Source organism: Coregonus lavaretus, assembly GCF_964263955.1.
Source record: "Coregonus lavaretus genome assembly, chromosome: 3".
Classification (NCBI taxonomy): Eukaryota; Metazoa; Chordata; class Actinopteri; order Salmoniformes; family Salmonidae; genus Coregonus; species Coregonus lavaretus.
The window spans coordinates 30,159,885-30,182,775 of NC_139990.1; the positions used below are offsets into that span (position 1 = coordinate 30,159,885).

General features: G+C 42.0%; 1 protein-coding gene across 1 annotated transcript in view; it reads right to left on the reverse strand.

Moving 5' to 3' along the window:
- The window catches only part of LOC311120038 (choline transporter-like protein 4), a gene marked incomplete at both ends in the record, with an annotated part of 38,729 nt that overhangs the window by 15,674 nt on the left and 164 nt on the right, over positions 1-22,891 (reverse strand). Inside the window, 5 exons of the mRNA XM_084157805.1 lie at positions 2,346-2,477; positions 2,785-2,884; positions 3,202-3,280; positions 6,425-6,498; positions 6,720-6,768. Coding sequence (XP_084013931.1) covers positions 2,346-2,477; positions 2,785-2,884; positions 3,202-3,280; positions 6,425-6,498; positions 6,720-6,768 — 434 coding nt within the window. The remainder of the gene's footprint in view (positions 1-2,345; positions 2,478-2,784; positions 2,885-3,201; positions 3,281-6,424; positions 6,499-6,719; positions 6,769-22,891) is intronic.

Consider the following 22,891-nt stretch of genomic DNA (forward strand, 5'->3'; position numbering starts at 1 on the left):
ATCTCAGCTCGTTACCTGTATAAAAGACACCTGGGAGCCAGAAATCTTTCTGATTGAAAGGGGGTCAAATACTTATTTCCCTCATTAAAATGCAAATCAATTCATAACATTTTTGACATGCGTTTTTCTGGATGTTTTTGTTGTTATTCTGTCTCTCACTGTTCAAATAAACCTACCATTAAAATTATAGACTGATCATTTCTTTGTCAGTGGGCAAACATACAAAATCAGCAAGGGATCAAATACTTTTTTCCCTCACTGTATATATATATAAAATATATATATATTTAATATATTTTCCTTGATTATTTTCCCCTAACCCTACCATCCCTCCCCTAATTGGAGTAAAGAATGGACAACAAGTCAGGCTTCTACTTCCAGCTTATACATACTATATACATTTTACTGACACGGTATAGTTTACAATAGTTATCTTTTGTTTGTTTTTAGTCCCACCCTTCAGCTCCACTCAACCCCTCCCATCTATCTCTGTACACCATCCAGTTTTGTTTTCTATTTTTCAACTGTGCTGTGATGTTTCACAAAAGTTCTGAACCTTTCTATTCTCATAGATTCTACATATTGTAAATGAAAGATAAACATTTTTGCTAAGAGTATTACTATTATTATTATTAATCAATTGACTATGCCTTTTTAAATGACTCAGCAGTGCTATTTGCAGAGTTAGCTCCAGGTACAGTGGCTTGCAAAAGTATTCACCCCCCTTGGCATTTCTCCTATTTTGTGGCCTTACACCCTGGAATTAAAATAGGTTTTTGGGGGGTTTGTATCATTTGATTTACACAACATGCCTACCACTTTGAAGATGCAAAATATTTTTTCTTGTGAAACAAACAAGAGATAAGACAGAAAAACTGAAAACTTGAGCGTGCATAACTATTCACCCCCCCTAAGTCAATACTTTGTAGAGCCACCGTTTGCAGCAATTACAGCTGCAAGTCTCTTGGGGTATGTCTCTATAAGCTTGGCACATCTAGCCACTGGGATTTTTGCCCATTCTTCAAGACAAAACTGCTCCAGCTCCTTCAAGTTGGATGGGTTCCGCTGGTGTACAGCAATCTTTAAGTCATACCACAGATCTCAATTGGATTGAGGTCTGGGCTTTGACTGGGCCATTCCAAGACATTTAAATGTTTCCCCTTAAACCACTCAAGTGTTGCTTTAGCAGTATGCTTAGGGTCATTGTCCTGCTGGAAGGTGAACCTCCGTCCCAGTCTCAAATCTCTGGAGACTGAAACAGGTTTCCCTCAAGAATTACCCTGTATTTAGCACCATCCATCATTCCTTCAATTCTGACCAGTTTCCCAGTCCCTGCCGATGACAAACATCCCCATAGCATGATGCTGCCACCACCATGCTTCACTGTGGGGATGGTGTTCTCGGGGTGATGAGAGGTGTTGTGTTTGCGCCAGACATAGCGTTTTCCTTGATGGCCAAAAAGCTCAATTTGAGTCTCATCTGACCAGAGTACCTTCTTCCATATGTTTGGGGAGTCTCCCACATGCCTTTTGGCGAACACGAAACGTGATTGCTTATTTTTTTCTTTAAGCAATGGCTTTTTTCTGGCCACTCTTCCGTAAAGCCCAGCTCTGTGAGGTGTACGGCTTAAAGTTGTCCTATGGACAGATACTCCAATATCCGCTGTGGAGCTTTGCAGCTCCTTCAGGGTTATCTTTGGTCTCTTTGTTGCCTCTGATTAATGCCCTCCTTGCCTGGTCCGTGAGTTTTGGTGGGCGGCCCTCTCTTGGCAGGTTTGTTGTGGTGCCATATTCTTTCCATTTGTTTATAATGGATTTAATGGTGTCCGTGGGATGTGCAAAGTTTTAGATATTTTTTTTATAACCCAACCCTGATCTGTACTTCTCCACAACTTTGTCCCTGACCTGTTTGGAGAGCTCCTTGGTCTTCATGGTGCCGCTTGCTTGGTGGTGCCCCTTGCTTAGTGGTGTTGCAGACTCTGGGGCCTTTCAGAACAGGTGTATATATACTGAGATCATGTGACAGATCATGTGACACTTAGATTGCACAGAGGTGGACTTTATTTAACTAATTATGTGACTTCTGAAGGTAATTGGTTGCACCAGATCTTATTTAGGGGCTTCATAGCAAAGGGGGTGAATACATATGCACACACCACTTTTCCGTTATTTATTTTGTAGAATTGTTTTCATTTCACCTCACCAATTTGGACTATTTTGTGTATGTCCATTACATGAACTACGAATTAAAATCCATTTAAATTACAGGTTGGAATGCAACAAAATAGGAAAAACGCCAAGGGGGATGAATACTTTTGCAAGGCACTGTAAATGGATGGGACTTACCAGTGTAGTTCTTGCTAGGTCAAAGGATGGCACGCAGAGTGATTGGTTGAAGTAGTCTTGTGGCTTGGCTTTCGGTAAGTAGGCAATAGGATTCAGAGCCCAGAACACATCTGGGCACGTTTCCACACAGACCTGCAGGGTGAGGAATGAAGAGGTCTTCACTTTGTGACTGAAACGTGATGCCTGTCCCAGATATGTAGATACACATGACATTTTGGGACATAGAGACCATGAGAAAAAGGCCTCACACAAATGAAAATGAAATAGAAGAGAACTTGTATGAACGGCTTGGTGAAGACATTACATATAAATACAATTTGACCCAGGAACACACACTCACACACACACAATGTAAATTGTAGATGAGCACAGAGTTCCTTATTACTCCTGACATCAGCCTTTAGAGAAACTAGGACATTATAGTGTAATGTTACTGTACCTGTGTGGTGGGGCACTGTAACCCATTAAGGCTGGCGGCCATGATGTTGATTGATGTGGCACATTTCAGTATGTCAAAGTAGAACACACTGGGTTGAGCTCTGGGAAAGGAAAAGTTAACAGTGAGGATTCTGTGAGTACAATGCAAACTATGCATTGTGAATGAAAAATATAATATGACAGTTCGACATACTGTATAGTGAGGCATGCCAAGATTGAATTATTAACCCAGATGACATGTCTGACTGGATTGGCCAGATTTTCTGCTTTTATCTGTTGCATTTATGGCAAAAATGCATGATTAGTAAATTCACATGACATAGCCTCAGGTCTTCTGAACTTCTGAGTAAAATAATAGTTGATGGTTCATAAAGGATTTCAAGTTCAAACACATCATGGACACCAGAGAGGTCCTTACTCATTCACCCCGATGCCACAGAACATTCCGGTAGAGTTCCGTGGGTAGAGGACGTGCCGGGGATCACCATAAAGCCATGCTGGTGGAAATATAAAAACAAAACACATCAACATCTAACAGAGAGATGGGGACACCAATACATTTACCACAGTCAAAGAATACAAGAGAAAATGACTCATACATTTGTCAAAGGCAACTAAATGAACATACAAAGCTCATTTACAGTGCATTCGGAAAGTATTCAGACCCCTTCCCCTTTTCCACATTTTGTTACTTTACAGCGTTATTCTAAAAATTGATTAAATCGTTTTTTTTCCCTCATCAAGCTACATACAATACCCCATAATGACAAAGCGAAAACAGGTTTTTAGAAATTTTTGCAAATGTATTAAAAGTGAAAAACAGAAATACCTTATTTACATAAGTATTCAGACCCTTTGCTATGAGACTCGACATTTAGCTCAGGTGCATCCTGTTTCCATTGATCATCCTTGAGATGTTTCTACAACTTGATTGGAGTCCACCTGTGGTAAATTCAATTGATTGGACATGATTTGGAAAAGCACACAGCTGTCTATATAAGGTCCCACAGTTGACAGTGCATGTCAGAGCAAAAACCAAGACATGAGGTCGAAGGAATTGTCCGTAGAACTCCGAGACAGGATTGTGCCGAGGCACAGATCTGGGGAAGGTTACCAAAAAATGTTCTGCAGCATTGAAGGTCCCCAAGAACACAGTGGACTCCATCATTGTTATATGGAAGAAGTTTGGAACCACCAAGACTCTTCTTAGAGCTGGCCGCTCTGCCAAACTGAGCAATCGGGGGAGAAGGGCCTTGGTCAGGGAGGTGACCAAGAACCCGATGGTCACTCTGACAGAGCTACAGAGTTCCTCTGTGGAGATGGAATAACCTTCCAGAAGGACAACCATCTCTGCAGCACTCCACCAATCAGGCCTTTATGGTAGAGTGGCCAGATAGAAGCCACTCCTCAGTAAAAGGCACATGACAGCCCGCTTGGAGTTTGCCAAAAGGCACCTAAAGGACTCTCAGACCATGAGAAACAAGATTCTCTGGTCTGATGAAACCAAGTTTGAACTCTTTGGCCTGAATGCCAAGCGTCACATCTGGAGGAAACCTGGCACCATCCCTACAGTGAAGCATGGTGGTGGCAGCATCAAAGTACAGAGAGATCCTTGATGAAAACCTGCTCCAGAACGCTCAGGACCTCAGACTGGGACGAAGGTTCACCTTCCAACAGGACAACGACCCTAAGCACACAGCCAAGACAACGCAGGAGTTGCTTAGGGACAAGTCTCTGAATGTCCTTGAGTGGCACAGTCAGAGCCCGGACTTGAACCCGATCGAACATCTCTGGAGAGACCTGAAAATAGCTGTGCAGCAACGCTTCCCATCCAACCTGACAGAGCTTGAGAGGATCTGCAGAGAAGAATGGGAGAAACTCCCCAAATACAGGTGTGCCAAGCTTGTAGTGCCATCCCCAAGAAGACTCAAGGCTGTAATCGCTGCCAAAGGTGCTTCAACAAAGTACTGAGTAAAGGGTCTGAATACTTATGTAAATGTCATATTTCAGTTTTTAATTTTTAATAAATAAACCTGTTTTTGCTTTGTCATTATGGGGTATTGTGCGTTTTTTATTTATTTTTTATTTCACCTTTATTTAACCAGGTAAGCCAGTTGAGAACAAGTTCTCATTTACAACTGCGACCTGGCCAAGATAAAGCAAAGCAGTGCGATAAAAACAACAACACAGAGTTACATATGGGGTAAAACAAAACATAAAGTCAAAAATACAACAGAAAATATATATACAGTGTGTGCAAATGTAGCAAGTTACGGAGGTAAGGCAATAAATAGGCTATAGTGCAAAATAATTACAATTAGTATTAACACTGGAATGATAGATGTGCAAGAGATGATGTGCAAATAGAGATACTGGGGTGCAAATGAGCAAAATAAATAACAATATGGGGATGAGGTAGTTGGGTGGGCTAATTTCAGATGGGCTGTGTAAAGGTGCAGTGATCGGTAAGGTGCTCTGACAACTGATGCTTAAAGTTAGTGAGGGAGATAAGAGTCTCCAGCTTCAGAGATTTTTGCAATTCGTTCCAGTCATAGATTGATGAGGGGAAAAAACAATTGAATCCATTTTAGAATAAGGCTGTAACATAACAAAATGTGGAAAAAGTCAAGGGGTCTGAATACTTTACGAATGCACTGTACATCAATTACTTCATTTGGTTTTGGTTGTTTTATGTACTAAACCACCACCTGCCTCCTTTCAATAAAAGGCCTACTCTATATCCGGTCAATGAACAATAACCTATCACATTAATCACATAATAAGCTATTGACATTGGCAATATATTCATTTGACCTCCTTTCTTATCAGGCAGCTCTATTGACTTTAGAAAAGGCAGAGTGAGTTCCTGCTGGAATGTGTTTGATGACAGGTCATGGATGTCGTGGGTAAGGGTGAGCTTCTGCTTTGGAACTGCTCTTTGGAACCACTCTGGGTGGGAGTCAGCGGAGAGGGAGGCCTTTCGACCGAAAGACAAAAAGGAGGAGAATATCAAGGCTATAGAGATGCCTTATAATACTAGAGAAGGGTGAGGGCATAGACTTTGAAGAGGGGAAAAGCCAGAAAATCATAGAATCAATGACAAGCTTATGTTTTCAGTGCACTCTCGATAATGGAGGTGCTGTTCTCACTTGTGAGTGGCGTTTTGACGAGCTGTTGGAATTGAGGAAGGGACCAGGGCGATTATGTCACTGTTGTTTTGTTTAGCCATCATGGCCGGACTGTGCGTTCTGCCTGCTAATACTACATTTACATAGGGCATTATGGCGAGGACACCAGAGTTTCAAAAGGGATGTAAGAGTCATAAAGAGAGATTGACAGGCAGAAAGAGATAACGCCAGCAATCGGACGTCATCTAATAGTGAGAGAGAGAGAGAGAGAGAGAGAGAGAGAGAGAGAGAGAGAGAGAGAGAGAGAGAGAGAGAGAGAGAGAGAGAGAGAGAGAGAGAGAGAGAGAGAGAGAGAGAGAGAGAGAGAGAGAGAGAGAGAGAGAGAGAGAGAAAGAAAGCGACTGAGTGAGAGAGAAGAAAAAGCAACACAATACGGAATGCGTAAGTGTGTGTGAGAGAAAGTGAGAGAGGGTCTGAGAGAGAGGTGGGAGGTGCGTAGAAGGCCCATCTTACCCAAAATCCCCACCGCCATGTAGCCAAGGATGACGACAATGAAGAGAATACAGCAGATTATGTCAGTGCAGCCTCTGAGGGAGAATGGAGAGACAATAACACAAATAGTGATTTTGAGCATTGCTGTGGCATAGATGCCCCCAGGCTGAAAAATATGTGACAGAAAGTATGCCTACGAAAGGCACTTGAGACATACAATGGACAATTTGCACACAGAGATAGAGTGGTAGTTAGGGCTAGGCTCTGTAGACTTTCTAGAGAGCATGAGTGAGAGAGAGATACTGGAAGAGGCTACCTTTTTCGAATGGGTCCATTGAAGTTGGGGTCATACTGAGCAGGTTCCCCTGAAAAGAAAAGGCAGAGAGATAATGGTTCAATAACAGAATTTAACTATATTTTCTGAAGGTATTTACAATGACTGCACATTAACACAAAAACCTGATAGCAGTGTGTGATGGTGTTGTTAGTCAGATCAGATTGAATAAGTAGGGAAAACGTCTCTCGGTAATGGCATTTTGCATTGATATTCAAAAGAGCTCTACTGTGTGTGAGAGTCTATGGAGAGAATTACGTGACTGAGTTTGAGGGTTTGTTGGGGGGGGGGGGGGGTTGTTGCTATGCAGCGAGAGCGGCCTTTGTTAGTATGCAACTCAGTGAGTTAATGAGCGACAGTCTTCAGCTTGAAATGGAGCAAAAATAATAAGACCTTGAAGCAGGTCGTACAATCTGTACAGACACTGGAGAGTTTTGGTGGTGATGACTGGGTTATGATGATGACTGGGTTACGGGAATGACATTGCTTAGAGTCACTTCCTGGAACACTAGGGCAACTCTTGGCCAATGGAGAAAAACAGAGAGCAAGAGATGGTAAAAGAGATCTATTAAGATATACTGTACATCTTTCATCGTTCCTCTCTTCATATCTCTACATTGCATAAGTCAATGTATTTATGGCAAATTTGATGGTTTACGCACCCTTAAAAGAAAGGTAGCCTCAAATGAAAAAGAAGGGACAGTATGAATTTGAATTCAAAGATGGAGAGAGTAGGCTCAAAGCAGAGCAGTGAATTTTGAAAGCGATCCCCCAAATATATTCCATCAGACATTTTCCACTGAAACCCTGCGTGTCATGGTCACTCACAACTAGGGCCGGGACAAAACCAGTATCGCGTTGCACGTTAGTATCGTGCCAAGGAACCAAAACACGAAGCAGATTTAACTTCTTTAGGAAAACAGCCCTTATGTTGGAAACAAAGATCATTCTGTTGTCATCCAGAGTCACATTTATTTATTTACAGCAGGGTTTTAAAGGACCACGGAGTAGGGTCTGCTTTGTGTTTTCATTTTTGCCATGGAAAAATTATTGCGATACAGATATCGTCACAGCCCTACTCAAAATGGGCAATATTCCCCTTATCACAGTATGCAATTACCTTTGTTTGGTTTATATCCTACTTAGCAAGCCAAACATTTCTAAGAGATATTGCTCTTGGTCTCATGGACTCCTCACAATAAACCAATCAAAATCCCTGAATAAAATGCCTTCATAAAATGACAAATTAAAGATACAGCACCTGTTGAACATTGCACTTCTGTCTAAGGAATATGCAGTTGAGCATGATGTTTATTTTGTTCATTTCAATTAGGCTGCTATAGGATAGAGTATCAGGCCAAGTCTAGTTGGCCATTACAACAATCACTGATTGGAAGCAAGCAAAGCACTCATGTCTACAATGAAGTCAGTAACTATGGCTTAGTGAATTTACATTACAATGTAGGCCTGTTCATTAGGTCCATGGCCTACAATGTCTCACACTGTGGTATAATCTAAGAAGCCCTAAATATAAAATAAATGAATCGTGCTTAATTTACTTTTAGTATATTCTCTATCAACTATTATCGGATGAGACCTTTACATCCTATATACAGTTGAAGTCGGAAGTTTACATACACTTAGGTTGGAGTCATTAAAACTCGTTTTTCAACCACTCCACAAATGTCTTGTTAACAAACTATAGTTTTAGCAAGTCGGTTAGGACATCTACTTTGAGCATGGCACTAGTAATTTTTCCACCAATTGTTTACAGACAGATTATTTCACTTATAATTCACTGTATCACAATGTACAGAAATGTACATACACTAAGTTGACGAACGTACTTTGGTGTGAAAAGTGCAAATCAATCCCAGAACAGCAAAGGACCTTGTGAAGATGCTGGAGGAAACAGATACAAAAGTATCTATATCCACAGTAAAATGAGTCCTATATCGACATAACCTGAAAGGCCGCTCAGCAAGGAAGAAGCCACTGCTCCAAAACCACCATAAAAAAGCCAGACAATGGTTTGCAACTGCACATGGGGACAAAGATCATACTTTTTGGAGAAATGTCCTCTGGTTTGATGAAAAATAAATAGAACTGTTTGGCCATAATGACCATCATTATGTTTGGAGGAAAAAGGGGGTTGCTTGCAAGCCTAAGAACACCATCCCAACCGTGAAGCACGGGGGTGGCAGCATCATGCTGTGGGGGTGCTTCGCTGCAGGAGGGACTGGTGCACTTCACAAAATAGATGGCATCATGAGGAAGGAAAATTATGTGGATATATTGAAGCAACATCTCAAGACATCAGTCAGGAAGTTAAAGCTTGGCCGCAAATGGGTCTTCCAAATGGACAATGACCCCAAGCATACTTCCAAAGTTGTGGCAAAATGGCTTAAGGACAACAAAGTCAAGGTATTGGAGTGGCCATCACAAAACCCTGACCTCAATCCTATAGAAAATGTGTGGGCAGAACTGAAAAAGCGTGTGCGAGCAAGGAGGCCTACAAACCTGACTCAGTTACACCAGCTCTGTCAGGAGGAATGGGCCAAAATTCACCCAACTTATTGTGGGAAGCTTGTGGAAGGCTACCCGAAACGTTTGACCCAAGTTAAACAATTTAAACACAATGCTACCAAATACTAATTGAGTGTATGTAAACTTCTGACCCACTGGGAATGTGATGTAAGAAATAAAAGCTGAAATAAATCATTCTCTCTACTATTATTCTGACATTTCACATTCTTAAAATAAAGTGGTAATCCTAACTGACCTAAAACAGGGAATTTTTACTAGGATTAAATGTCAGGAATTGTGAAAAACTGAGTTTAAATGTATTTGGCTAAGGTGTATGTAAACTTCCGACTTCAACTGTACCTACTAATCCTGTTTTATGGGAGCTCAATGTTTTAGTAACAACTTCCTGGAGATAGCCTAATGCATATTGAAAGGAAATCTGTGAAAACTGAAGCTTTGCAGTGAGTAAACAATAAAGTTATAGGATATTGACAATCATACTGTTTGTTTTGCGGCTACTAACTACAAGGCCTACTGTATGAAACATTTAGACTGTGGCATGCTGTTGGCTTCCAACTGGCAGAATACACATAACCTTAAACATCTAATACAATATTCAATACAGAATCCACTGCATTTTCTGCTAGGCCTTGTACACTGAGTGAAAGTCTGAGAGAAGCAATGTGGATGTCCCAAACAAAGAAACCTGTTCCTCTGCCTCATTGCCGGTTGTAAATGAATATCAGATTATAGCAGAATACAAATCTGTCTGTTTAGTGCAAATCACAACCTGAAAACTGACTGGCAGTGACCCTTTCCTGATGTCGTGTTTATACTTCCTGCTTTTTACCACCATCTGATCCCATAAAGAATAGGAATTTTTGGACCCTACAAAACTTGGACCTCAGATGTAAGGGCATTTTTACTACAGTACTAAGGCCCAAACAATGCATATCTCTGTATGTGAGTTCAAGTCATTTGGCTTGACCTTGGATAGAGTGGTGACGTAAAAGAATGATCAACAATTTTTTGTCCAATTTAGAACCTGACAGGTATATCAGTTCACCGATATTATCGGCAGATATTGGCCTTTCACCGTTATATCGGTATCGGCCGATAATTCCACCAATAACCGATATTCAATAAATAGGATGAAAAAAGGGAATCTCATGCTTATCTGAACATTTGCGCCCATTTTCATGATGTCATTATTGTCACAATGTAAGAAATCAACATCTGAAGCATATTTATTGGACAGTTGCTCTTTGGGATGGCAATTTATGAGAACTCGTGGAAAAATTACACTTTTTAATTTCCCTGCTGTAAAACAGTATATCAGCAGATACACTATATATACAGAAGTATGTGGACACCCCTTAAAATCAGTGGATTCTGCTATTTCAGCCACACCCGTTGCTGACAGGTGTATACAATCGAGCACACAGACATACAATCTACATAGACAAACATTGGCAGTAGAATAGCCTTACTGAAGAGCTCAGTGTCTTTCAATGTGGCACCGTCATAGGATATCATCTTTCCAGCAAGTCAGATTGTCAAATTTCTGCCCTACTAGAGCTTCCCCGGTCAAATGTAAGTTCTGTTATTGTGAAGTGGAAACGTCTAGGAGCAACAACGGCTCGGCCACTAAGTGGTAGGCCACACAAGCTCACAGAACGGGGCCGCTGAGTGCTGAAGCGCATAGTGCGTAAAAATAGTCTGTCCTCGGTTGCAACACTCACTACCGAGTTCCAAACTGCCTCTGGAAGCAACGTCAGCACAATAACTGTTCGTCGGGAGCTTCATGAAATGGGTTTCCATGGCCGAGCAGCCGCACACAAGCTTAAGATCAACATGCGCAATGCCAAGCATCGGCTGGAGTGGTGTAAAGCTTCCTGCCATTGGACTCTGGAACAGTGGAAACCAGTTCTCTGGAGTGATGAATCACGCTTCACCATCTGGCAGTCCGACGGACAAATCTGGGTTTGGCGGATGCCAGGAGAACGCTACCTGCCCCAATGCATAGTGCCAACTGTAAAGTTTGGTGGAGGAAGAATAATGGTCTGGGGCTGTTTTTCATGGTTCGGGATAGGCCCCTTAGTTCCAGTGATGGGAAATCTTAACGCTACAGCATACAATTACATTCTAGATGATTCTGTGCTTCCAACTTTGTGGCAACAGTTTGGGGAAGGCATTTTCCTGTTTCAGCATGACAATCAGTGGTGGAAAAAGTACTCAATTGTCATATTTGAGTAAAAGTAAAGATACCTTAATAGAAAATGACTCAAGTAAAAGTGAAAGTCACCCAATAAAATACTATTTGAGTAAAAGGATAAAAGTATTTGGTTTTAAATATATTTAAGTATTAAAAGTAAATGGAATTGCTCAAATGTAAACCATTTCAAATTCCTTATTTTCTTGTTTTTTTAAATGTACGGACAGCCAGGGGCACACTCCAACACTCAGACATAATTTACAAACGAAGCATTTGTGTTTAGTGAGTCCGCCAGATCAGAGGCAGTAGGGATGACTAGGGATGTTCTCTTGATAAGTGTGTGAATTGGATGAATTGGAACGCCCCGACTGCGAACCAGGCCTAATCGCCCAACATCAGTGCCCGACCTCACTAATACTCTTGTGGCTGAATGGAAGCAAGTCCCCGCAGAAATGTTCCAACATCTAGTGGAAAGCCTTCCCAGAAGAGTGGAGGCTGTTATAGCAGCAAAGGGGGGACCAACTCCATATTAATGCCAATGATTCTGGCAGGTGTCCACATACTTTTGGTCATGTAGTGTATATCGGTAAGTTTTGTCCCCCAAAAAAACGGATTCAGTGTCGGACCCCCAAAAAACATAGGTCGGGCTCTAGTCCAATTAGAGATATTGATGTATGGGTTATGATGTGGCATTATAATTACTTTTTGGGAGGGTATGTTAGACCGCATAGTTAGTTAGTTGTGTGCATGTATGTGCGTGTGTGTGTGTGTGTGTGCGTGTGCATGTGTGTGTGCGCGAGTCCATACCAGTGCCTAAGAGGAAACAGTGCAACTTTTACTGTGAGACTTAAGGTAGGCCTACACACACCCCACCCTCTTCTAATGCAGAAATGGAACGCTTGAGGAAAGGATGTAGGGGGGCCCAGCCCCAGAAGTGACTCTTATCAACTGTATGCAAGGATTCGTCTGTGTTGTCTTAGGAATTCAACATTCTCTGTGTTGATCTCACCAACCCCCATTGTCACACCTCTGGGTTCATTCATTTTACAATGTAATTAAATATCTGCCTTTAATATAGACAATTCTCATGACCATTCCTTGATCTTAGTCAGCTAAACGCATAATACTTGATTGCACATGGTTTAACCATAGTCTCTGGCATATTGCTGTATTATTTTATGGAGTCAGATAATTCATTTGATGGGCTAATTGCTTAATCTTATTACGAGTTGCATGTGAGGCATATAAAATATGCATACATATTAGAGCTGACCCCATTTAGTCTACAGGCCGATTGTTTGGTCTGAGATTTCTTTAGTCGAGCAGTAGCAAAAACTATATATACACACACAACCAGGCAAAAGTTTGGACACACCTACTCATTCAAGGGTTTTTCTTTATTTTTACTATTTTTTTACATTGTAGAATAATAGTGAAGACATCAAAATTATGAAATTACACATATGGAATCATGTAGTAACCAAAAAAGTGTTAAACAAATCAAAATATATTTTATATTTGAGATTTTTCACATAGCCACCCTTTGCCTTGATGACAGCTTTGCACACTCTTGGCATTCTCTCAACCAGCTTCATGAGATAGTCACCTGGAATGCATTTCAATTAACAGGTGTGCCTTTTTAAAAGTTAATTTCTGGAATTTCTTTCCTTCTTAATGCGTTTGAGCCAATCAGTTGTGTTGTGACAAGGTAGGGGTGGTATACAGAAGATAGCCCTATTTGGTAAAAGACCAAGTCCATATTATGGCAAGAACAGCTCAAATAAGCAAAGAGAAACAACAGTCCATCATTACTTTAAGACATGAAGGTCAGTCAATATAGAACATTTCAAGAACTTTGAAAGTATCTTCAAGTGCAGTCGCAAAAACCATCAAGCGCTATGATGAAACTGGCTCTCATGAGAACCGCCACAGGAATGGAAGACCCAGAGTTACCTCTGCTAAAGAGGATAAGTTCATTAGAGTTACCAGCCTCAGAAATTGCAGCCCAAATAAATGATTCACAGAGTTCAAGTAACAGACACATCTCAACATCAACTGTTCAGAGGAGACTGTGTGAATCTTTGGTTTTTCTTTGTGGAAAAGAAGGACAAAGCCCTACGCCCGTGTATCGACTACAGGGGCCTCAATGACATCACTGTAAAAAATCGTTAGCCGCTACCACTCCTCTCCTCGGCTTTCGAGCCTATCCAGGGGGTGACCATCTTTTCGAAGTTGGACCTTCGGAACCCCTACCACCTGGTTCGGATACGGGAAGGAGACGAGTGGAAGACAGCCTTCAACACAGCTAGCGGGCACCACGAGTACCTGGTTATGCCGTTTGGTCTGACAAACGCTTCCGCAGTGTTCCAGGCCCTGGTCAACGATGTGCTCCGTGACATGTTGAACTGGTTTGTGTTTGTCTATCTCGACGACATCCTTGTCTTTTCCCGGTCGGCTCAAGAGCATGTTCACCATGTCTGACAAGTCCTCCAGCGCCTCCTGGAGAACCAGCAGTTTGTTAAAGTGGAGAAATGTGAGTTCCATCGTTCCACTATCTCCTTTCTTGGATACATCATCGCTGCAGGGAACATTCAGATGGATCCTGACAAGGTGAGAGCGGTGGTGGATTGGCCTCAACCCACATCCAGAGTGCAGCTGCAACGTTTCCTGGGATTTGCTCATTTCTACAGCCGCTTTATTCGGGGCTACATCACCCTGGCCTCCCCCCTCTCTGCACTCACCTCTCCCAAGGTTCCGTTGATGTGGTCCCCAGCTGCTGACCGGGCGTTTCTGGATCTGAAGCACCGTTTAACCACAGCCCACATCCTAATCCATCCGGACCCGTCCCGTCAGTTCGTGGTGGAGGTTGGTGCCTTGGACATTGGAGTGGGAGCCGTTCTGTCCCAGCGTTCTGTCCAGGACCAAAAGCTGCATCCCTGCGCTTTCCTCTCCCATCGTCTCAATTCCGCTGAGAGGAACTATGACGCGGCAAGTTCCGGCTGACCTCCTTCAACCACTCCCTGTTCCTCATTGCCCCTGGTCCCATATATCCCTGGACTTTGTCACTGGTCTCCCTCCGTCAGATTTTTACATTTTAGCAGACGCTCTTATCCAGAGCGACTTCCATTTAGTGAGTGCATACATTTTTCATACTGGCCCCCCGTGGGAAACAAACCCACAAACCTGGCGTTGCAAGCGCCATGCTCTACCAACTGAGCTACAGGAGGCCTACAGATGGCAACACCACCATCCTTACTGTGGTGGATAGGTTTTCCAAAGCTGCACATTTCATTCCCCTTCCCAAGTTACCCTCAACCAAGGAGACGGCCCAGCTTATGGTGCGGCACGTCTTCCGGATCCATGGACTTCCGGTCGACAGGGTCTCCGATCGGGGTCCTCAGTTCTCGTCCAGGTTCTGGAAGGCATTCTGCACCCTCATTGGGTCATCGGCCAGCCTGTCCTCCAGGTTTCATTCCCAGTCTAACGGCCAATCGGAGCGAGCCAATCAGGACCTGGAGACTACTCTTCATTGCCTCGTCTCTGCCAACCCCACCACCTGGAGCCAGCAACTTGTGTGGGTGGAGTAAGCCCGCAACTCCCTTCCCTGCTTGGCCACTGGACTCTCGCCCTTCGAATGTTCCTTGGATTACCAGCCCCCGCTCTTCCCTGAGCAAGAGGAAGAGGTCAGCATACCCTCGGCCCAGATGTTCGTCCGCTGCTGTCGGCGTACCTGGAAGAATGTCCGGTCCGCTCTTCTTAAGACCACCTCCAGGTATTGGCGACAGGCGGATCGCCACCGGACCCCGACTCCCCACTATCGGCCCGGGCAAAGGGTATGGCTGTCCACCCGTGATCTGCCCCTCCGGGTGGAGTCTCGAAAACTTTCCCCCCGTTTTATTGGTCCATTCGCCATCTCTAAAGTCCTTAGACCCTGCTGTTCGTCTTCTGTTGCCCCGTACCATTTGTATACATCCCACTTTCCATGTGTCTAGGATTAAACCTTTGTCTTACAGCCCTTTGTCTCCTGTTTCTGGTCCAGACCAAATCTGAACCAATCATAGACGTTTATGTTTGGTTCAGATTTTGTCTGGTCTGGACCAGCCTTGATTTGGTCCAAACATAGACATCTATAAATGACTTATTTTAAACGTTCATTCAGAACCGAAAATTAACCTGATTTCAACATCTGGAAAATATGTGTTTTTCAACGTCCGGAAAATACTTATTTCCCTCATTAAAATGCAAATCAATTTATAACATTTTTGACATACGTTTTTCTGGATTGTTTTGCTGTTCAAATAAAACTACCATTAAAATTATAGACTGATCATTTCTTTGTCAGTGGGCAAACATACAACATCAGCAGGGGATCAAATACTTTTTCCCCCTCACTGTATACAGTACCAGTCAAAAGTTTGGACACACCTACTCATTCAAGGGTTTTTCTTTATTTTTACTATTTTCTACATTGTAGAATAATAGTGAAGACATTACAACTATGAAATAACACATATGGAATCATGTAGTAACCAAGAAAGTGTAACTAAGATGTAATATATTTCAGATTTGATTTCTTCAAAGTAGCCACCCTTTGCCTTGATGACAGCTTTGCACACTCTTGGCATTCTCTCAACCAGCTTCATGAGGTAGTCACCTGGAATGAGGATAAGTTCATTAGAGTTAACTGCACCTCAGATTGCAGCCCAAAAAAATGCTTCACAGAGTTCAAGTAACAGACACATCTCAACATCAACTGTTCAGAGGAGACTGCATGAATCAGGCCTTCATGGCCAAATTGCTGCAAAGAAATCACTACTGAAGGACACCAAAAAGAAGAAGAGACTTGCTTGGGCCAAGAAACATGAGCAATGGACATTAGAGCGGTGGAAATCTGTCCTTTGGTCTGATTAATCCAAATATGAGATTTTTTTACACAGCGCCTGGCCCAGCACAATCAAATCAATTGCTGGTCGGACTCCCTCTAGTCATTTGTGTGTCTTAATTATTTAATCAAACTGTGTGCTTAAAGCATCAGACAAGCTCAGTGAATATATTTGATTTGATTAAAACACATAGGATGTGTCAATATATGGAAAAATACACATTTAAAAATGTTGACCAATCGATTGGTTGAAAGAACAGAGGACTTTTGGTCTACCAAGATTTTTGTTTTGTCGGGAACAGCCCTAATACATATGAAATATTACCCCACTACAGTAAATGGTGGCCCCTAGCGAAGTATCATTAGGAACTTGTGGATTATATTAATAACTTTGGAAGTACAGTAAATGGCGAAATTCTGACTTGATATACAGTATCTTATGGATACTTTGGACTAAATTTGAGTTTATTCCGTTAGATTCCCCGATATATAATGAATATGTAGCTTACGTGAAGGTGAATATGCAAGCAATGGATATTTTTTGAGTTATGGCAATCATCTCTTATTAAGGATTTGATCAAAAAAGGCAAGAATGGTCTAAGGCACTGCATCGCAGTGCTAACTGTGCCACTAGAGATCCTGGTTCGAATCCAGACTCTGTCGCAGCCGGCCGCGACCGGGAGACTCATGGGCGGCAAACAATTGGCCCAGCGTTGTCCAGGGTAGGGGAGGGAATGGCCGGCAGGGATGTAGCTCAGTTGATAGAGCATGGCGTTTGCAACGCCAGGGTTATGGGTTCGTTTCCCACGGGGGGCCAGTATAAAAAAATAAATATGTATTCATTAACTGTAAGTCGCTCTGGATAAGAGCGTCTGCTAAATGACTAAAATGTAAATGTAAATTTGATTGGACTAGGGATGAAATTCTTCATTACTGGCAATATATTGGCATGTATAAGGAAACAATCTAAGAATATGTTAATCCTAGAGCTTGTTGTGTTTTTACTTGGGAATAATGAATTGCCAATTAGCAAACTAGCGATGAACATGCTTGATATGACTAAAGTTCCAGAGGACATCAGAGTGCGAAATTGAGCAGTTGCAAGCAGAACTTCAAGAATGCGAAAAAGAGCATGATTTGACTAGGTTTTTTCTACATGACGCACAGCAAATGTGTTAGAACAGAGCACAAATAGGCTCCGAAGTGACATGTCTGACTCGGATACAGATAGCAGGATAGCGGGATAGCACAGTCAGTCCAACCTACCGGTGTGGTGTGCGTCCACGCTGCTCTCTAATGTATGAGCGGGCCAGCTACCAAAATAGACCCTATTGCAGCTATTGGGAGAGGTAAGGAGGCTAATCCCAAACAGCCCACGAAGCGTTGTTGTGATTTCTGTAAAAGTGAAGGGCATATGGTCAGGCGCTGTTGGAACCTAGGCAGAGGAAATCCTCCTGCACATTTTAGGCAGCCTGCCGGCCCACAGAGTAGAACCAACTATTCAGTTAGGTTTTGTAACTAGTCACAGAAGTGGTCATACGATGGAGAGATATTGGGATTTAGGGAGGGGCAGACTGTCTCGATTCAGCATAGGGTCGATTTTGAGCTTTCTCCTAAAATGTAGGATGTTCATTATTTGACGATGATGTGTTGTTAATCATTTCTTCCTTTGCAACTAAATAATTTCTATATCCATTTGTGATGGCTATATAGGTTCGTTTTGTGAATGTGCTGTCTTTGACAGATTGCTAGACAAAATGTAATGGCTCCTGTTAAGCCACAAAGAATAGTTTGTTTTCATATGCGTAGTCCATCTGAATGTATAGATGTGTGTGTGCTATGAAAAGTAATTGCTTTATTTCTCACAAAATGGCATTGGTATGCTAATGTTGGGTGCTGTAAACTGAGATGCTAATACATGTACTTTTCTAATTGCGTGTGAAACCAGTTGCTTGAAAGTATTTAGCTTCCAATAATTGTTTTGGATTATTAAAAAATTCTGGTTATTTTTATTTATTTTCTCACATTCAAGTCAAATTCATTTTCTCTCAAAGGGAGGAGAGTTTGAGTTTTCATTTCAGAGATATGGTCTTATATGATGCAGTGATCTTTGATGTATTTTATATTAATCTGACTGATTTATAAAAACATATCTGAAGGGTGCTATTGAACAATCCAATCAGATAAACAGACAATTTTATGTTGATTGAAATGTGAATTAATCTGTGATGTACCTTCAGTTAAATGTTTGCTCTTAAAAGCGTCCTCGCGCTACCCAGCCGAAACAGTTCGTGCATATATTATGACGTCATTTTGTGACGGTTTTGTTCGCATCCGTAAGAGTTTTTTCGGCTGTTAGGGCACACAACATTTTTCCTAGATGCCAGCCGAAGTTTGGGAGCCGAAGTCTACGCCCATTCTTCCTTGATTGGTCAACTGTAGGGATTCTTCAATAAAATCTTTGTTGTCGTTCAAATCAAATCAAATTTTATTTGTCACATACATGTGTTTAGCAGATGTTATAGCGGGTGTAGCGAAATGCTTGTGCTTCTAGCTCCGACAGTGCAGTAATATCTAACAATTTCACAACATATACCCAATACACACAAAACTGGTAAGGAATGGGATTTAAGAATATATACATATATGGACAAGCAATGACAGAGCAGCATGGACTAAGATACAGTAGAATATTATAGAATAGAATGCAGTATATACATATGAGATGAGTAGTGCAAGACATGTGTCGTATATGATGAATGGTGGTCATCATTGCTGTCAACAAAAGGAGTCTGCTCATACTGAACATTGATCATAAGGTTTATTCAGACCACAAGCTTCAGCATGAGTTTACAGACACGCGTGGTCCGGAGAGCAGTGTCCTCCAATTCTAATGTCTGCTCTGTCCTATCTTCTTCGTGTACCCCTATTTATAACCAATGCAACAAGATGGGCTCCCTCTTCTGGCCAGTTTACAATACACTTCCTGTCTATTATATGTTACATTATACTAAACATTGCCTTTTGATACTAACATAACCAACATTCCATTTCGTCATGAAAAACATTTAACAAAGGCATAATCTTCAGATACGATACATGTAAACATTAAAGAATGGTCCCCTATAGCTCAGCTGGTAGAGCACGGCGCTTGTAACGCCATGGTAGTGGGTTCGACCACCCATACACAAAAAATGTATGCACGCATGACTGTAAGTCGCTTTGGGTAAAAGCGTCTGCTAAATGGCTTATTATTATTAAAGTGACTAGTGTTCAATTTCTTAAAGTGGCCAGTGATTTCAATAGGCAGCAGCAGCCTCTAATGTGCTAGTGATGGCTATTTAACAGTCTGATGGCCTTGAGATAGAAGCTGTTTTTCATTCTCTCGGTCCCAGCTTTGGGACCGAGAGAAGGAACGAGAGACGACTCGTTTTCATGCACGTTTTTTAATTGAGAAATACTGCACCAAACATCTTAGTTAGAATTGCGCAACTAAGATCTCCTCGGCAAAAGCCTCAAAATGAATTACAGATTTATTGAGATAGTAGATTAATTCTGACTATTTTGAGGAAGTGTGGCTACAGCGTCTCAAAATGGACAAACAGTACTATTGCCGATTCTTTCTTGTTTTTCAAGCGAAAGTATTTTAAGGGAGTATGCGAGCACACTCGTTCGGTTCGCCTAGCCGCCAGCCTAACTGAAGCATGCCGAGGCATAAAAAGAAGAATGGAGCATTCATTTCTAGCTTGCTTGCAGGAAGGTGTTACCTAACACATTTGCATGTCTAAAGAAGACAATCCTATCCACCAAAAGGACATTTCTGAAGTGATGCTGCTAGGTCCATGAACTGAAGATTGTCTACAGTGACTACAGTGCTGGCCGTCCGGTTTTGAACACTTCTGTGTGATGAAGAATCAGATGTACAGTAGCTCGCCTAGTCTTCCATCACCAATTCCCTCTCTCAGTTCACTATTTTGTGGAGATGTAGCTAAATATTAGCTTGCTAATATATAATTATAACCTCATGGTGCCTCTAAAAAAATAAAGAGATGACACAAGTGACCTCGGTTCTAACAGTATCTCACATTAATAAAAACCAGTCCAGGTCCAGCACCTTAGTGACAGCATTTGTATCTATAGTGCTAAAAGCAGCAGAAGTGTTCAAACCAGTGTGGTCTTTGTGTAGTTGAATCATTGCCTTTCAAACTTGGTTCTCAAATGTTCTTTGGTACTTGCTCTTAGGCCTGGCTCACCTCACACTAATGACTGGTCAATGATTAGGAGGCCATTATTGTAGGCTTTTCAGTATTTTTTATATTGTATTTGTATAAAATAAAAATAAAAGTGCATATATTTTTTACCCATTCTCCTCAATTGGTATTTACAGTCTTGTCCCATCACTGCAACTCCCGTAGGGACTCGGGAGAGGCGAAGGTCGAGAGCCATGCGTCCTCCGAAACACGACCCTGCCAAGCCGTACTGCACTTGACACACTGCTCGCTTAACCCGGAAGGCAGCTGCACCAATGTAACGGAGGAAACACCGTACAACTGGCGACCAAGTCAGCGTGCATGCGCCCGGCCCACCACAGGAGTCGTTAGAGCACGATGGGACTAGGACATCCCAGCCGGCCAAACCCTCCCCTAACCCGGACGATGCTGGGCCAATTGTGCGTCGCCTCAAAGGTCTCCCGGTCGCGGCCGGCTGCGACACAGCCCAGGATCGAACCCGTATCTGTAGTTACGCCTCAAGCACTGCAGTGCCTTTGACCGCTGCGCCACTCAGGAGGCCATGCTTTTCAGTATTAACCACACAGTCTAGAGCAGGGGTGTCAAACATACAGCCCAGGGGTCCAATTCGGCCGGCGGGTGGTTGGAGTACAAAAATACAAATTAAAACTTTTGGGGAGGAATGTTTTTTTTTTTTGGGGGGGGGGTAAAACGAACTCAATATACTTTAAAATTACGCAAACCAAATCAGAACTGTGTAGAGATTATATTGGACCTATATTCTTACAGTTTCTTGACTGTCCAGCTCACTAATAATCACTAGACAGTCAGCGAGCATTGAAAATGTAAAAAATGATGGACAGAGAACTATTATTTTGCAAATTTTGACGGCAAGAAAATATAACCCATTTTCAGTGTGGCCCCAGGAGCAAAATGAGTTCGACACCCCTGGTGTAGATTAAACTTAACCTCAGAACACAAAAGACTGCTGACGTCAAGGGCTGCTGATCAGGAAAAGAAAACCTTAATGTTTGACCTCTCAATCAAATGAAACTTTCAGCTGAAAGTCAAATAGACTCATTCTGCAAACTGAGGGTGTAAGAACTCTGTCAATAGGAATACATGTTTGCTTCCTCATAAGATTGCAAAGGAAACCACTTCCTTCTTTGGAAACAGGATGGACAGACTGGACACTGGACACTGGCGCCTTTACCTATCCAAGAGGCAACTGAATTTACATGGAGTGGCTTTTTGAATACCAGGATCTAGGATCAGTTTAGCCTTTTAGTTAATAATAAATAAGATTGTATGGAAAGATCAGCACTCCTACTCTCAGACATTTTGTGGATATGGGCCCTGGCCTTTACTTTGGTTTACCTGCTGCTCATTTACCCATGTCTTTTACTCTCCTGTCTCCTCTTCTGCTCTTGCGCTCTATGCAAACTTCATTTATTTACACAAGCATCCCAGTACTGTTTCAGAACTCCCAGACTGTCAATAGACTCCATTCATCTCGCGCAAAAAACTGGATTATGTCCCAAATGGCCCTATGGACCTGGTCAAAAGCAGTGCACTATTTAGGGAATAGGGTGCAATTTGGGATACAGCCCTTGAGTAAGGTGGACAGGTAATAAGACACACTAAGGCAGTGAGCCTTTATACACAGGCACACCCAGAGATGGACATATGCTAAACATGGCTCCGTATGAACACCACAACTCACAGCAGACTGACAGAGAATGAATGGCTCACAACAAAACATATTTTTCATACAATAAATATTCAAACTTCCTCCTCTATATTTCCCCATCTAATGCAAAAACCTACATGAAAGCATTGGCATGCCATAGAATATCAGCTACAAGTGCACTTCCGTTTTATTCAGCCGAGTTAGAAAGTTGATGTGATGTTGCCTGTAATGCTTACTGAATATTGATTTTATATCACAGATTGAAATGGAAAATTATTTTTTTGCTGCATTTATATATCAAGAATATCTTTACAGTTTAAAATATTCAATAACCAAATATATGATTGTTGTAGTATTTTTGTAAAATGTCTTGAAATGTTTTGAATGTCATGAAAACAATTATCAACTTTGCCTATAACTATACAGTAAGTATGTACATCTTGAATAATAAGCAATTGACAATGTCACACATTGTTATTAGGCTACTCAGATATGCGGTCATCGGCTATAGACCCAAATGTGACACCTCTAGAGATGTAGGCCTAATAGGGGTCACCACTCATAAGGAACTCTGTGTTTTCATCACTGGAAAAACGCAAATAGGCTAGACTA